Raw genomic sequence first — 18,426 nt, 5'->3', positions numbered from 1 at the left:
AATACTTTCCTTACCTATGGTAATAGGGCAAGGAAAGTAAAAAGGAACATACCTGTCAAATTTCATGAAAATCTATTACTGCGTTTCGCCGTAAATGCGCAACATATAAACATTTAAACATTCAAACATTTAAACATTAAAACATTAAAACATTAAAACATTAAAACATTAAAACATTAAAACATTAAAACATTAAAACATTAAAACATTAAAACATTAAAACATTAAAACATTAAAACATTAAAACATTAAAACATTAAAACATTAAAACATTAAAACATTAAAACATTAAAACATTAAAACATTAAAACATTAAAACATTAAAACATTAAAACATTAAAACATTAAAACATTAAAACATTAAACATTTAAACATTAAACATTAAACATTAAACATTAAACATTAAACATTAAACATTTAAACATTTAAACATTTAAACATTTAAACATTTAACATTTAAACATTTAAACTTTAAACATTTAAACATTTAAACATTAAAACATTAAACATTAAACATTTAAACATTTAAACATTTAAACATTTAACATTTAAACATTTAAACATTAAACATTTAAACATTAAACATTTAAACATTTAAACATTTAAACATTTAAACATTTAAACATTTAAACATTTAAACATTTAAACATTTAAACATTTAAACATTTAAACATTTAAACATTTAAACATTTAAACATTTAAACATTTAAACATTTAAACATTTAAACATTTAAACATTTAAACATTTAAACATTTAAACATTTAAACATTTAAACATTTAAACATTTAAACATTTAACATTTAAACATTTAAACATTTAAACATTTAAACATTTAAACATTTAAACATTTAAACATTAAACATTTAAACATTTAAACATTTAAACATTTAACATTAAACATTTAAACATTTAAACATTAAACATTAAACATTTAAACATTTAAACATTTAAACATTTGAACATTTAAACATTTAAACATTTGAACATTTAAACATTCAAACATTTAAACATTTGAACATTTAAACATTAAGAGAAATGCCAAACCGTCGACTTGAATCTTAGACATCACTTCGCTCAGTCAATAATAAATTAATAGTTTTGAAGTCTTTAATATACCTAATAATACACAGAATTATGGTTGAGAGGATGCAGACTCATGACAGACGACTTCAACAGTATATAGGATGTATAGATGTATAAGGCTGTATCTATACATGGTTGAAGACTCAAGATAATACACTAGAGCTCTCTAGAATCGTCTGCAGTTGGAGCACTACTGTAGTAACTCAATACTTGAAACAGTGAGCCGTTTTGACTTAGTGCATTAGTGATCTTTCTCATTTTCTGGCCTCAAAATTTGAAATTTTTACAATTTCATGAATGAAATAGATAGAGTATCACTTCTAGTCTTAAAAAATGTGAATAACTCAAGATCGACAATTTTTGAGTTACCGGCACTACACTAATGATCTCATGGTGCGATTATACTATAATGAGGACTTCATGCATCGGCTTCTTCTTCTTCTTCTTCTTCTTCTTTTTCTTCTTCTTCTTCTTATTCTTTTTCTTCTTCTTCTTCTTCTTCTTCTTCTCTTCTTCTTCTTCTTCTTCTTCTTCTTCTTCTTCTTCTTCTTCTTCTTCTTCTTCTTCTTCCTTTCAGGAATTAGGAATCTCTGCCTGCTCCGAAACTTATATTATCCATCCATCTTTTTCTTGGACGTCCTCGGTCTCTCATGCAATCTGGGTTATGATTGAGCACCAATTTTGAAAACCTCTCTTCCTTCATTTGATTTACATGCTGGTACCATTCCAATCTACTCCGAGATATCTTTTTGTTTATGAATAAAACGTTCAGTATTGTTCCCCTATCACAGTATCTCTCAAACGATCTTCTCAACAGCGACCGTAGATTTTACAAAAAATCTCATTTCCGGTGCTTGCAGCCTGTTCTCATCTGGCCTTGATAGCACCCAAGTTTCACATCCATATAGAAGGTTGGTGCGGCTATGATTCTGTAAAATTTTAGCCTGGTGATCTGACTAGCATTATTCTTCAGATTCCTATGTATGGTACTGCATATGTCTTTTTGGAAGCGATGCATTTTGTTGACAATATCTCTTCCTTTTCTGTAAAGCTGGGTTTTCCTTTGTCGTCGACCACGACAGGGAGAGAATCTCAGATTGGGTAGATTTCAATTTGTCTACATAACCTAAAAGATCATGTTCAATTATGCTTTAATGGGGCAGGTTGAGCTTATACTTTTTTATACTTTTAAATGGCAATATGTTGATATCATTAGAAATGCTTATTAATAATAAATGAGACAAATAATGAAAAGTTATTTGATCAGCTGTTTTAGCACACTTGAAATTTTGACAATATGAATGTCAACAATGCTTGCCGTCGTCGACTGCAGAAATTTACGCACAAACGAAAATGCACCTTTAGAAATACCATAATAGATCCAGTAATATATGTCCATGATATCAAATCCATTAATAGTCTGATTTTATCCATAAATTTTTCATTTTCAAAACCAAAGCTAATTGGTTCTGATAAATTAGTTCATAAGTGGTGATAACAAGAAGAAAGCAACATAGAACAAAATATTTCTTGATAAAAATATTATTGATTATAAAATAAAAAAAAAATAACTGACCTGACAAGTGGTGATAGCAGGAACAGAGCAACATAAGACACCGAAATGAGTAGAAGAAGAAAAAGTTTGGCTGGACTGGCCAGCACCTGGAAAACTGCAGTCGTCAGCATTGCCAACAGCACGCAGTTCAATAAATGCTGCAAAATATAGAAGAGAAAACGGGTTTATCAAATAAGGAATCTATAATTACATTGAGTTAATAACAGTTAAGATTTGCTGCAAAATATTTTAAAAAATTGGTAATCAAATACAGTGTGTCCATAGTAGCCTAATATTGAGTTGATAATAAATAAAATTAATAAAACAATATTGAAACTTGAAGTACCCTTAATTATTTGAATATCACAACTAATTTAAAATATTACAAGTTGATATTTTTTAAGATAAACTCATGTGGTGAAATGAGATACGTTTAGAGGGTGGATACTTGTATAACAACGAATATAAAATAGAGCAAGAGAGTATAATTTACATTCAAAATATAGGCGGCAATAGCCTACATTTACGCTGCTATCAGGTCTATTCAATGAACTAAAAAAATACTATTCATTCTCGTCAGTTTATCTTCTTTAAAATATGAAGCGGAAATTGTTAATTAGGTACTTAATAATTATTGTTAAATGAAAATCAAAATTAATTAACCCCGAAGATTTCTTCTACTGCACATATTGACAACAGGGTTAACTAGATGGATATTTGATGAGAGCTACTATCCAAAAATTATTTTCTAGGCCAGGAATCGAACCTGGTACCTCCTTATTGCTAGTCATGTATGCTTACCCCTACACCAAACTGACAATCTCTGGATAGCAGCGCTCATTTTAATTGAAGCCATAGCGACCAGCCAGTCTACAGATGACAATTAATGAGATATTGCAATTCATTCAAATGCTAATTAGTGAATAATAATTATTAAACGAAAATCCAAATTGAATACTGTAAATTCATTAATTAGAATTTGAATAAATTACAATTTCTCATTAGTTTCCATCTTTAAATTACATTATTCTAGGAGAGCTGAGCCTCACAGCCGCCCCAGAACATAGAATAGAAGAGAATGATTATCTTCATATTTTATCAAGGCCATGTCTTCATGTTTTATCAACTCCTTTGAGTGCCCCCTCTTTATTATGGTACTCTTACCCTCAAGATGGCTTTTTGTTTATGCGTAACGTTCCGACAGAAGAATACTTCAGGCTCTTATGGAAGTGTTCACACGTTCGCAGTCTGCGAAAGTTTGAACATTCCCATAAGCGCTAGAAGTATTTCTCCATCGTTGAATGATTACGCACAAACGAAACCCCACCTTTACCCTGCTCTATTACAATATTGCAACCTACAAACCACAATACAAATTCAACAAACCATCATGTTTCAATGAAATATTATGTCAATGATGTTTTGACTTGGATAAAATAATATTTAGTGAGAGTAAAGCCCACCGCAAAGTAGACCCACGCTAATCCACGAAAAGCAACCCACGCCGTAGAACGTTTTGTAAACCATTGCTATGCTTTTCCAGACATCTGTGTAATACATGCAATGAATAATCCACTTGTAGGCTGATTGATTATGAATAATTCTATAGCAATGGTTTACTAAACATCCCATGCGTGGCGTGGGTTGCTTTTGGTGGATTAGCGTGGGTCTACTTTGCGGCGGGCCTAACTGTAAGCTGCTTCTCAGTGAGTTCATTTATACTACTCATGATACTACTGCATTTATTTTACTCACGTCAGATAGATATGTTTGTGGCACCTCTCTGTATATGACATCGACTTGATCATCGAGCTCATCTAGATCGTCAGTCGAATTACTGGAGCTCAAGTTCTGAAGACTTACAATAACTGTCTCGTTTCTGTGCATCCATTTTTCAGAATCAATCTGCACAAGAAATCAAGCTTTTCACATTCATTGATTATCAACTCATTGAATCAATACGATAGGGAACACGGAATACACTCTTTTCTTCTTCCTAACAAAGATGAATACAAGAAATTGAAATCAATGAATGAAATGGTTTCTAAGTTCTCACAACCAGTTTCTAAGTTCACACAACCAATGCGAGAGTCTAGTTTCGGTTGTTATACTTTTCTATTATAGAATCATTTATTAATGTACCATATAATTTGCCCCAGTATTTTGACTACCAATGTTGTTAAATTTGTAAAATTTTAGCCTTGTGATCTGGTTAACATTATTTTTCAAATACCTATATAACAACATATAATAACATGATACTTTCCTGTAAGTTGTTTAATTCTGAATGATTGAATGAATAAATAAATGTTTTCACATCAATGTTGTTCGTTACATAAATGAATAAATACATTTCTTGTGCTCTAGAATCTTCAACATGGAGCTGAAAGTTCAAGCTATAGGAAATTTAGTAGAATGGGCTGTAAAAATGGAGTCATGCGATTGGTCGTTGGCTGGAAGGCTGTAATAGGCCGATTCAAGACTTGCTCACTCATTGGCCCGGACAAAACACGCTCGCTCATTGGCCGAGAGAGCCTACCATGGGCGGAGTAGTCATCCTATAGCTTAGAAGCTATATAACATTAATAGCAATGATTTAATTTCATAAAGATGTATTGTAAATTTTTGGGTACCATTTCATTTCATTACATTTTGATTCAATTTCATTTACCACATTAATTTCATTCATTCTCTTTTCTGTTTGGCCTGAGAATGTTCAACACCAGCACGAAATGGTCGTCGCAACATCAAAGTATGTGAGTGTTTTTTTCACCTTAAGGTGCGTAAAGATATACGCGCCGCGAACATGAGCAATTCACTATTAATCAGCTGATGCAAATCTTTTTATATTTGTATCTTACCGTTTCTGTAAAAATACAGTTATAGTCAGCTGATTAAAAGTGAATTGCTCATGTTCGCGGCGCGTATATCTGTACGCACCTTTAAAGTTATATAAAGAGTACAATAGTAACCATTTAAGTCTTTATTAGTTTAGGCAAATAGAGAACAATACTTGTTCTCCTCTCGTATTTGTTAGATAGATGGATTGAGTTAAACCGTATTGGAAATGTGGTATTGTCACCATAAGATGGATAGAGTTAAAGCGGAATTGTCAAGTGCCATTACTTACCATAGGAACAATTGCAACAGTGAAAGTGGCTATGACTACTGTTGAGGCCAGGAACTGAGTTATAGTACGATTTCTGTGCAGCCTTTGTGACACATTCTTCAAACAATTCAGCCAACGTCTCTGTAAAACATATTATTATGAAAGTCACATATTTGATAGCATCTACAATAAACAGATATCAAATAAATAAATCTATCTTAATAGATTGATTAATTAACCATCGATTTACATTTATGTTGTTAATACATTCGAATCATGTTGAAAGGCAAAACAGAGAAAATCGTTTACAATGAACAGAAATCAAATAAATGAATTCATGTTAATAAATTGACTAACCATCAATTCACAGTTATTATCTTATTAAATTCAAAACAAGTTGGAAGACAAAAGCAGAGAAAATTTTCAATTAAATTTCCTATATTAGATAGTAGTTGTTCAGGCTCATTTCCGTTGTGCAGGGAATCTCTGAAGTATTGATTAGTATCATCATGGGAGAGAATCTATAAATCCTATTATATTAAGCCAGCAATTTCTGTATCTATATATCTGGTTATTTATGTTCAACGGATCTCGAAAACAGCTCTAACGATTTTCACGAAATTTGGAACATAGTAGGTTTATGATATGAAAATTCGATTGCACTAGGTCTCATCCTTGGGAAAACTTGCTGAACGACATTAAAAGGATATTTCATCCTTGGCTGAAACAGCTGAGACTTTTGTCGTCTGTGGATAGTAAAAAAGTGAGTGAGCGGGTGAGTATGTGAAAAATCAAAATATCGCATCCCCGAGATTCATAAGATGTCGTTTAGACAGCTGTGAAATATAAACACGATCATTTTAGAGAATTGTGTTCTGTTTATCTCTGTTTATCAATAAATAAAAATAACGAGAGAAGCTCGGTGCCCCGATATTAGAGATAATGCAAGAAATCTCTAGGCTATCATACTTTGAAAACATCAGGTCTTTATCAACTTGATATGTTTCATTTGAAGGTTGTAATCCTTCTTATTATTTTGTAATGTTGTAATTCCTTAGGTTGTAATTAGGTACTCTACCAGCGAAACTCTGGTACATTCATCAATTTATAATCATTTTTCTCATCTATTTATTTCTGTATTGCTTTATTTCTTTTATTCGACCACTTTCTTGTTCTGTATAAATTTCCAGTCCAATGCAGCAGTCAATGGTGTGGTAAATCGTTGCATTGAGCAGTACAATTACTGCATCTATTCTAGTTTACAACTACGATTTACCAGTTTTACAAACCTTACTATTTTCGGCTAGTATCAGAATGTTGACTGACATTACAACTGTCCATCCTCCGACAAAAAATATGTACATCATTAACGAGCTGGAACAAAAGAAAGACTATGATCAACTATCACTTGAAAAACACAATTTTTAAACTTTAAATACTGTTTACTGATTAATAATGTTTAAACGTTTAAACAGTCAATACGTGGAATATGATCAAATTGTCGTTGATGCAAATTTATTGCAAGAATAAAATTGCATCATGTTGTCGATTTGAAACATGATCAATACAATATAGGTACTACATTCTATCACTTGAAGTTGGAATATTTTGGAAATTTCTTTTTTGAAATAACTGAGTTCATAAATGTGGTAATCTTTTTTGATGAGCTTCTCTCGACACGACCGGCTCCTGCTAATTACTAGTATAGTAATTCTAATGAAAAATATATCAAGTAGCCTCATAAAAATAAATAACATTTTTTGGAAAATCTACTTACTGTGGAAATATAATGAGCTGAACAGCAATAACTGTGAGGTATAAAAGGAGAGAGCATACGAAGTATATGGACAACATTCTGTCTCTTTCTGTCGTGTACTGAAACAGAGAAATAAATAACATTTTTGGAAAACCAACTTACTGTGGAAAAATAATGAGCTAAACAGCAATAACTGTGAGGTATAAAAGGAGAGAGCATACGAAGTATATGGACAACATTCTGTCGTGTACTGAAACAAAGAAAGAGGAAAAACTAGAATACTTAGAAATCAATTATTTTTTCTAGAGAGTTTAATAAGAACAAAAATAAATCAAGTTTTCATATTCAGTTACCTGGTGATCAATGTTACCTAGTGATCTACCAGTGTAGTGTTTATAATTTCTGTCAAAATTACTCTTTGAAATAATAGAATAAGCTCTGCCTTCTTTCAATATATTGCAAAAAATACAGAGCTAAATTGAAATAATTCGTCCTATTCTTCTTCTAGCTTTCAGGGTTTAGCCAAAATACTCATATCTGCCCTTCTTTTCCTTGGACGATGGGCAGATATGAGGTTCGGAACAGGCAGAGATGCCTAAACCCTGAAAGGTAGAAGAAGAAGAAGAAGAAGAAGAAGAAGAAGAAGAAGAAGAAGAGAGAAGAAGAAGAAGAAGAAGAAGAAGAAGGAAGAAGAAAGAAGAAGAAGAAGAAGAAGAAGAAGAAGAAGAAGAAGAAGAAGAAGAAGAAGAAGAAGAAGAAGAAGAAGAAGAAGAAGAAGAAGAAGAAGAAGAAGAAGAAGAAGAAGAAGAAGAAGAAGAAGAAGAAGAAGAAGAAGAAGAAGAAGAAGACAAATTTATTTATTACGAATAAATTCGTAAAACTCAAATATTTTAAGTAAATAATTGAATAATACGAGAGTGCTCTCACCTTCTCTTCAATCTTTGGATCTCTAAACCTGAGCATGAATGTCTGACAGTGTTCGGCTCTCAAATGGTCGATGCTTCGAGCATCAATCGCTTTCATCAGATAATCGTTCACTTCATCCTCGGGGTCTTTCAGCTCCACACTTTCGCCGAATTTCAGCCTAAAACAATCCAAAATGAATCAAATTTATATTGTATCAAATCACATTAGCTTATCCACACAATTGCATGAGAACGAAAACATTGCTTTTAGGTACAAAATGGTAGTAAGGCCCATTGACCTCTTCAATGATATATTGAGGCGAGATGGGATCTTCACGCATGAAACTCCCCAACAACAAAAAGCCATACGAATTTAATTTAATCTTAATAGGTACAGTTGGATAGATCAAATTGGAAACCATGATGACTGTCTATGTCATCCTTTCTTGAACCTAAAGTGCCAAGCACCTCTTGCTTTGTTTAAACTTGTCGTCGAATTCAGAGCAAGACCATACTGGGCGTATTTTTAGGCGTTTTCAGATGAAACAGCTGGGCAGGAAGCTCTCCGATTGACTGATTCCCTGATCAGCTGATTCCCGTACGCCAACACAATCGGCCAATCAAAGAGTTTCCTACCCTGCAAAATCGTCTGAAAAAACGCATAGTATGGTCTCGCCGTCAAAATATCTAGATTTATCGATCTCTCTCTTAAGCCTCGCTTTTCATTAAATTTCTGCCCTGCTGAGAAGAGAAAGAAAATCACTGCTTCATATGGGAGTATCCTCTCATTTCAATTTTGAAAAACTTGAAACTCTTCTAACATATTTTGAAGCTTTACAAACTAGTTAAAACGATCTCATGGATAAATCTCAATTTATGACTGAAAGAATTCTCCTACTAATTGAAATACACAATGTTTTCTCATACAGTTTGATTGCTCTTCTATGTAATTGTGTGTGAAATAGTGTAGGCTTATGAAGCTAGCACTTTTTCTCTCATCTGATGATAGGCCTACTGTACACTCTCCAAAAAATTTCAGTACCGTACTTATTACTAAATCAATTAAATAATGGTAACATGTAGAGTGATGCTTATAACTTCTTATATTTAATGATAAATTATATACTTCTTAACGTTAATCAATAAAAGACATAACAATCATGAATTATAACTTTAGGATTGTAGACTGAACTATTTTTTGTTATGAATTGTAGATGACTGACTCACTTATGATGTTTAGCCTGCCCCGTATGGCCCATGACTCTCAGTTCTTTCGCCACACTTCCATTCATCGAGTAACCTGAGGGCTTTTTCAACGAGGTTTGACTCTGAAAAAAATAATTTCTTGATACATTTTGAAAACATCATGTTCAATATGATAAATCCAAATTTTCCTATTGATGTTAAAAAGCTTTTTCTTGAGCAATAGTATGTTCTCTGATAAATCTAAAAAATCTGAACTTGATTTGATAATAGTATGGCTAGATAGAGAATAGACATTCAGAAAAGGAAACGGAATTCAGAATACATTGAGAAATAGAAACGGAACTCAGAATACAAATGATACACCCATGCGTTGTTCTATGAAATTTAATGAAGCTTCTTCTTTTGGTTCCTATCCGTTCCGGATGTTGGTAACCATTCTGACTATGATGACCCTGTTGACTGCCGCCCTGAACAGCTGTGCTGTGCTCATTCCATAACATGTCCTCAGGTTCCTAAGCCACGATATTCTCCTTCTTCCAGGACCTCTTATACTTTCTACCTTGTCCTGCAATCCATGTCCTGAAAGTTGGAGTAGCTCGTATCTGCTTCCATTTCTCATTATATGTCCGAGATATAAGCTTCCTCGCTTTCACGGTCTTGAGAATTTCTTTTCCCTTTCCCATTCTCCTTAAAATCTCTCCATTAGAAACATGGTCCACCCATGACACCCTCAGCATCCTCCGGTAGAGCCAAAATTCAAATACCTCTAGTTTGAGCTCAGTTACAGCTGTCAATGTCCATGACTCTACACCATATAGAAGAACGGAGAAAACATAACACCGAAGAAATCTCATTTTCGAACTGTCAAATCGTGACTTTTGAACATGGTACTCATTTTTAAAAACACAGCTCTGGCCTTTTCGATGCGGATCTTGATTTCTTGTGAGTGATTCTACTGGTCTTCCAGAGTGGCATCCAGGTAAATGTATTTATTAACCTGTTCAACTGGCTTTCCTTTAATTGTAAGAAGACATCTGGGGACATTTTTCTTGCTGATGACCATTAACTTTGTCTTATCTGTATTTCAGATATTCAACCCATGTCTCTCACTACTCTCTGTCACTCTGTTCATCAGCATCTGTAAATCATCTAAACTCTCAGCAAAAATGACTGTGTCATCAGCATATCTAATGTTGTTGAGTATCTGTCCATTCACAGGAATGCCTACTTCTACATCTTTCAAGGATTCTCTGAAGATGTACTCAGAATAAATATTGGAAAACAATGGAGAAAGCACACATCCCTGTCTCACTCCTCGCTGAATTTTTATACCTTCTACACTGTCATCCTCCAAAGTCACTGATGCTGATTGGTTCCAGTACAAGTTTGTTATTATTCTGAGATCTTTATCATCTATTCCAGTCATTTTCAATATTTCAACCATCCTCTCATATTGAACCCTGTCAAATGCCTTCTGATAATCCACAAAGCATGCATATATATTCTTGTTCACATCTCTGCATTCTTGGAATAGCACCTGGATACTGAATAAGGCCTCTTTTGTTCCAACAGAATTCCTAAACCCAAATTGTGTAGCTGAAAATTGCTCTTCACAAAGCTTGTAAAGCCTTTTATGTATTATTTTCAGGAATATCTTCAAGAGATGACTCATTAGGCTGATTGTTTTATATTGATCACATTTTCTAGCTCCCGCCTTCTTTGCCAATAGAATAAACTCTGACTCCAGCCACTTCTCTGGAATGCTTCCATTGTCATATATACGGTTGAATGAACAAAGAAGTCAGCCATTTAATATTATCATCATCTAGAAATTTTATAAACTCTGCCTGGATTTTATCAGGGCCTGTCGTTTTACCAGCTTTTGTGTTTTTTATTGGATCTGTTACTTCATCTATTAATTATATGTCCTGTTTTGCTGATTATTCTGGGAAGCACTGCTCTATTATCATGAAATAATTCTTCTATAAGTTTTTTCCACATCAGTTCGACTCTCTCCTTGTCAACAATAATTATTCCATTTCCTTCCACCAGTCTATTTAATGATATTCTTTTAATTCTTCATAAAGCAGCTTATTAGCTAAAATCTAGCAATCATAGTAAGTTATAAGTGCACTACATTGAAATCATATCATTGTAAGTTATAAGTGCAGAACATTGAAATTAGAGCAATGGTCGTTATCAAGTACCTAATATGCAAATGTATAAAACGTAAGACTGACGTATGAAAATACACCAGACATTCCAGTTAGACTTTACTATCATACATATAAAGCATTAACTCCTCTTCAGTTTTATATAAGGTTACTCACAGTGTTTCCAGGAACAATAAGAAAAGTTTCGATGTTGTGATCTCTCAAATAGGAATTTCTTTCTCCGCCTCTGCCTGGCTCAACATCGTATGCTCCATCCAGACATTTCAGTGTTTCTTTTGTTATATGAACGCGGCTGAGGAGCAAAAAGAAAAAGTTGTTATTTGACAATTCATGTGAAGTACAGTATTTGTAATGAATTGAAACTCAATAAAACATTCATATATTGTATTAATTTGAAATCAATAATCAATTAGAATGAATAATATGTATACATGAAACTACATACTTGACTATCACCTATACTATCAAACGAAATATATTTGTTGAACTTGATAGATAAAATATTTTGAATACAGTTAGGCCTACCCCACCACGAGATGGACCTAGGTTCTCTTTTTTTTACATGGCAACAATGAGCCATCTATTGGCGTGGTCATCCTAGAGAATAAAGAAACAACTGGAAAAGAATAACACTTTCAAGATAACTCATATAAAACCATACAAGAAGTGCAAAACGGATGGAAAAATACAAAATACAAAATGAAAAATGATTAAATGAGTAGTTGACTATATTTGTAATTACCCAGGTATGCCTCCGCTCTCCATGTAATTAGCAAGTGTGACGTCATTGGACCAGACATCGAACTGCCATTTCCGCAGGCCCAACACGCCACAGTGTACACGCCCTGTGTGGATCCCCACACGCATATTCACGTTCACACCCATCACTTCGCGAACCAACCTGAAAGTCCACAAACTTCAAGTAAAAGAGCCACAACTAGTTACAATATATGAGCCTATACAGAACAGGATAGATCTATTATTCAACAACCATCTAATGATGATTTTACTAGATATTAATAATCGTGTAACAACCGAGACTAGTATCTCGAATTTGTTTGATAAATCAGTGATTGAATCTCACAAAATTTATGCAAAATAGTATCTACAATAACTACTACTTATCAACATAATCTGCAATATAATTATTTATACTATTCAGGATAGGTTCAACAATCATGGAATGATGTGTTTCCTATAGTGAGGTCCACGTTATAATGACAGTATTTTTTCAACTTTGGTTTTGCTATCCTTGTCTATCATTCCACAAAGCCGGTGGTACTACCCTTTTCTAGGTCCACAACGATGCCAATTATGTTTTTGACAGTGTAGAAATATAATTAATTAATGCAGAGAATCGGCATCGCTATTCTTCTATCTTTATCCACTGTCATTATAAGGTGGACCTCACTATAGAGATTAATAATAATAATAATAATATCGAGTGACCTGGCTGGATCAGGTCTGGTGTCAGAGTTTTCAGGTCGCAACTGATCAACTATACTATACCGGGTGATTACAAATGAAATAGACAGTTTGAATAGCTTGTAGAGAATTTATTATTTAAAAGTTTAGATCATTACTTACATGATTACATAGAAGAATTCTTGAAGTTTTTATTGAAAATTTACAGATGTTCAATGTGTGCACCATTTGCAACACGACAGATATCAACACGGTAGTCAAATTCTGACCACACACGACTAAGCATCTCACGGTTAACTGTAGCAAGAGCATTTGTGATTCGTTGTTCAAGATCATCGATATCAACAGGAAGCGGTGGTACGAAAACTCTGTCTTTTACATAGCCCCACAAGAAAAAGTCACAGGGCGTTAGGTCCGGACTACGAGGTGGCCACGGCTGAAACACAACGTTTTCCTCACTTGCACGGCCGATCCATCGTCTAGGAAGATGTTCATCCAGATACCATCTGACGTCTGAGTACCAGTGAGGCGGAGCTCCATCTTGTACAAAAATGAAGTTACAACTATCTTCATGGAGTTGAGGCATTAACCATTCGGTTAACATGTCCAGATAAATTCTTCCGGTTACTGATGGTTCTTGGAAGAAGAAAGGCCCGTTAACCTTTTCACAAGATAAAGCGCAAAACACGTTCACTTTAGGAGAATCGCGTATATGCTGTACAGTCTCTCTTGGGTTTTCTGTTCCCCATAATCGTACATTATGTCTGTTAACTTTTCTACTAATGTGAAAAGTGCATTCATCACTGAAAATTAGGCGATTAAACAATGTGTCGTCATTTTCAAGAAAATGTTGCATCTCTTGACAAACATTTTTACGTACAACTTTATCATTGTCATTTAAACTTTGTACTAACTGCAATTTATAAGGTGTCATTTTCAAACGTTTCCGCAGAATTTTCCACACAGTAGGTTGAGGAATTTGCAATTCTAAACTCGCTGATCTAGTCGATTTTCCTGGACTTCGTACAAAAACATCACGAACACTATCAATTTTTTCTTCTGTAACAGAAGGTCTTCCAGTACTCTTCTTCTTACACACACATCCACTGCTTTCAAAACGTTCATACCAGTCATAAATTGATTGCCTTGTTGGTGGTGGTTTACCGTATTTTGTTCTGAAATGACGCTGCACAACAGTAACAGAGTTTGTTTTGGCTAATTCAAGAACACAATAAGCTTTCTCCACTTGAGTAGCGGCCATATTGCTAAACTAAACTGGCTGTTGTAACACGGAGCAGCCAACAATAGCCAGCAACAGTTCTACCAATATAAACTTTAAGAAATTCCCTACGAACCTATATCACTTACTATGTTGAAATACACCAGTTTAATTTTGTACAGGCTATTGAAGTTGTCTATTTCATTTGTAATCACCCGGTACTATATCAACTATACTATAGAGATTGATAGTGGTGGAACAATCGAAACTAGTGTCTCAAATTATTGCTTTGATAATCTAGTGGTTTTGATAATATTAAGTCGTTTCTATTAATTTAATTACCGTCGGTAGTACTTTTGATCAACACATTACCAGTCTTGTGTATGGTGGACCAAGATCACTGGAAGTCATTTATTGATTTAATCATTAGGTTTGCACAAACATTACAATGATCGAAAAAACAGGCTATTGCCCAAAGCATCTTCAATTTCTTAATTTAGTTTCAAATTGTCCAGATATTAAACATGGGTTATGTCCATTTCAATTTCTACACCAAATCACAATCCGAAAATATAAATTAGAATAAAATAAACAATTTTAAACTTGGATAGATTGATAATAAAATTTCGTAAAAACAAAGATATTCCTCCAAATTTTGATTTTCAACTTTGTGAAAATTGAAAATAAAATCTATAAAATTGAGAGATCTCTATAAAAGTTGACGGGGATTCATGAATCCAAAGGATGATTGCAATCCAAGAAAATATCACTTTTTGATTTGCATTTGAAAATGGCCATAAATGGTTGAGACGTTTTGTTATGTATAATAAAACATTTCAAAAGGGTACTTGAAAATTTTCATTTTATTCTAACATTTTTAATGCTTGTTTCGCGTGCCATTTCGATCATTCTGTATACACATCTTAGAAGAGAGTATTGTTTTCACATATCAAGCTGCAGAAATGAGGTTTCTAAGGAGTGTATTTGGCTGCACTAGAATAAGAAACACTGATATAAGACAGGGTTTATTGGTTGCTCCTCTACATGGAAGAATTATTCAAAATAGACGCAACTGGTGCAGTCATTTGGATAGAATGCCACCTGGAAGAATTCCCGTTGTAGACCAAAACTATAGACCTACAGGAAAAAGAGATGTAGGGAGACCAAGAAAGAGATGGGTACCGGAACAGGTTCATTAATAAACATAATCCCTGAAGTGAAGATGATGAATATGAGGAACTAATACATCTTGTATATTCTCATACATCTTGTATATTCATATATACATATCATATTCATCATATATCCTTCGATACATCTTTCAAAGATAGAAGGATGTGTTTACATCTCAGAAACAATCTCGGAGGAAATAGTGAAAGTACCTAGGTACATCAAGTACCTAATTTTCCAGCATGTAATAACCAGCTGTGTTCACACATCCCAACCCAAATAATAATAATCTCAACCTCAACGTATTATTTGCCCTCTATGTCAATGTCATCTCCGGTTTCCCCCTCCCCTCCCCACCGTCGCCCATCAATTCCATCCGCCTGCCAATTTCCTTTTTAGCACACTCATCTTCGTCGTTCTCTCTCCCTCTTCCTCCTCCATAACTTCACTCACTCTCTGTCTCTGTTCATTTCTCTCCTTCCATTTCCTCATCATTCATCTTTGGTGCAGGCGCGCCCTAATATAAGTTACCTAATATGTAATATAACATGTAATCTGCGATGCTCATTTCCTCATTCTCTCCTTCGTCTTCTCTCTTTCCTCCTCTTCCTCCTCCTCCTCCTCCTCCTCCTCCTCCTCCTCCTCCTTCACCCCATCTCATTATCTTAGTAGACTGCTTCAACGTTCACTTATTCAACTTCTAATAATTTTATACCATCTCAAACAACATACATCAATCATTTCATCTTTTTATAACCAATTTCAACACTTTTCAAATTGTTTCTCGCCGTTTTACCTCTTTTTTCCTGTTTCACCTTTTTCTTCTTCATCATGCATCATGGTTCCAAAGGTGCTTACAGTCTTATGCGCCCCGAACACATACAATTTACCTTTTGATCAGCTTATGATAATGATTTTTTATAATGTACAGTAACAGTAAGATATATAGGGATTTAATTTGATGAATCCTATGTTGAAATTGATTAAATGGAACTGAATGAATGATGAATTAATTTTAATGTTTGAGTGACAAAATTGAACTTTTGATAAATATGAAAATAAAACTGTTACAAGTGATAAACAAACTATGCTAGTTGAAAACATCACAGGTGGCAATCAGATGATTTGCCACAGATACAAATATAATAAGCATGAGGTCATGCTTATTATATCTGTGATTGTACAGAAACAGTAAGATACAGATATAATCAGCTGATAAGAAGCGAAATGCGTGTGTTCGTGGCGCATAAGTCTGTACGCACTTCATACTATATCCATGATTATACTATGTGAGATGTTATCGATAGAATCTGAACATTCTGAAAACTTGTCTGCGATAATATTATTTCCTGTAGTGATATTTATGTTCGCCTCTTGAACTATAGTCCGAAAGATATTACATTCAACTTAAAAAGGGCAAACCGATTTCTCCTTGTACAGTTTGTAGCATGGACAGAGTAGTGGGGAGGAGTAAGCATGCTGCGCACATTAGATGCTGAGACAAAAGTAGGGAGAATGCTGTTAGGTAGTGGGAGAGATTAGTGGATAAAAGAGCATCCAGCGTCTGTCTTTGAGAAAGAGCCGTGTAAAAAGAAATATCTCTCGGACTATAGTGAGAAATTTCTGGAACTCAGCCCAACAATCATTATTAGGTTATTAATTATTTGTAATTAATTTAGTTCAATTTAGAAGTATTTTTTTAATTTAAAAATGATTTTTGTGTGTATGGATTGTAAATTGAGTGTGTGATTGAAGAATTTTAAAGTGACTCACACACCTCTATAGTGAGGTCCACGTTATAATGGCAGTGAAGGAAGTTATGAGAACAACGTTGCCAAGTTGACTCCATTTTGCCACTGAGTGTACACAGCTGTTATTCAATTCATCCCATCAAATTTGATCTGATATTAATTTCAATTCCTTTTATTAAATTATAAATTTCATGTCAAATTAATTAAATTCATCAATAAAATCTATTTTTTTCATAATTTGATTCTAAACTTGGCTTTCATAACTGAGATCAGATTTACAAGCCTGAAATGGCGGCTAATTTGAAAAGCTGTGATTCACCAATCTGAACTTCAAAACAACAGCAATTAAGTTTTTCGCTAGGTATTTTATTCAAATTTCTTTTAAAAATAATAGAAAAAAAGAAATTCTATCTATAATAAGATATTTTCAATGAAAATAATGAAGAAATAACCTTTTAATATTATTTATACCGGTACCATGTAGGCCTAACCTATTCCGGTAAACTGAAGTGTAGGATGGTATCAAAGTTATTAACTATTAAAGTTGCATTTTAAGTATAATTTGTGTTTCTCATACGGTAATACCTGAAAATAATTTCATTTATTCAAAAACACATCAATTTAAAATCAATTATACGACTCCTCTACTTTATAATATTGTTATAAATCAAAATAAAACATGTTGGCTGAGTATTGTTTGTCTACTTCTGTACAGTCACTGTCAAAAGTGAAATGAAACTGACAACATCGCACAGGTAGAGAGAGATAGTGCTATTTGTTTTGTTGCATGTTAGACAAGGATAACAACACTATTATCAATCATACACTGCCATTATAACGTGGACCTCACTATAGCTACATTTGGACTTTTGTATGAATTAGAATTGGAACCGTTTTGGGCGTAAGTTAGCCTGTGGTACTTTTCTGTAAGTTGTATAATTCTGAATGATTGAATAAGTAAATAAATAGATATTTATTATTGAGTCTGCGTATTGATATTTTCAAAGTTTTTTAAACTTTGCTATGTTTTCTCTATTTTCCGATAAATTTCATTTAATATTTTCTCACTTT

General features: G+C 33.5%; 1 protein-coding gene across 1 annotated transcript in view; it reads right to left on the bottom strand.

Moving 5' to 3' along the window:
* Window positions 1–18,426, bottom strand: part of LOC111044161 (adenylate cyclase type 6) — a gene marked incomplete in the record, with an annotated part of 477,477 nt that overhangs the window by 23,304 nt on the left and 435,747 nt on the right. The window contains 9 exon segments of the mRNA XM_039424881.1: window positions 2,662–2,798; window positions 4,396–4,545; window positions 5,771–5,890; window positions 7,039–7,123; window positions 7,527–7,624; window positions 8,433–8,589; window positions 9,638–9,738; window positions 11,947–12,082; window positions 12,533–12,691. Of these exon segments, the coding sequence (XP_039280815.1) occupies window positions 2,662–2,798; window positions 4,396–4,545; window positions 5,771–5,890; window positions 7,039–7,123; window positions 7,527–7,624; window positions 8,433–8,589; window positions 9,638–9,738; window positions 11,947–12,082; window positions 12,533–12,691 (1,143 nt within the window).

This window comes from Nilaparvata lugens, chromosome 3 (assembly GCF_014356525.2).
Source record: "Nilaparvata lugens isolate BPH chromosome 3, ASM1435652v1, whole genome shotgun sequence".
In the NCBI taxonomy this organism is placed as follows: domain Eukaryota; kingdom Metazoa; phylum Arthropoda; class Insecta; order Hemiptera; family Delphacidae; genus Nilaparvata; species Nilaparvata lugens.
The sequence above is the reverse complement of the archived record's forward strand: the minus strand, read 5'-3'. Positions and strand labels throughout refer to the sequence as shown.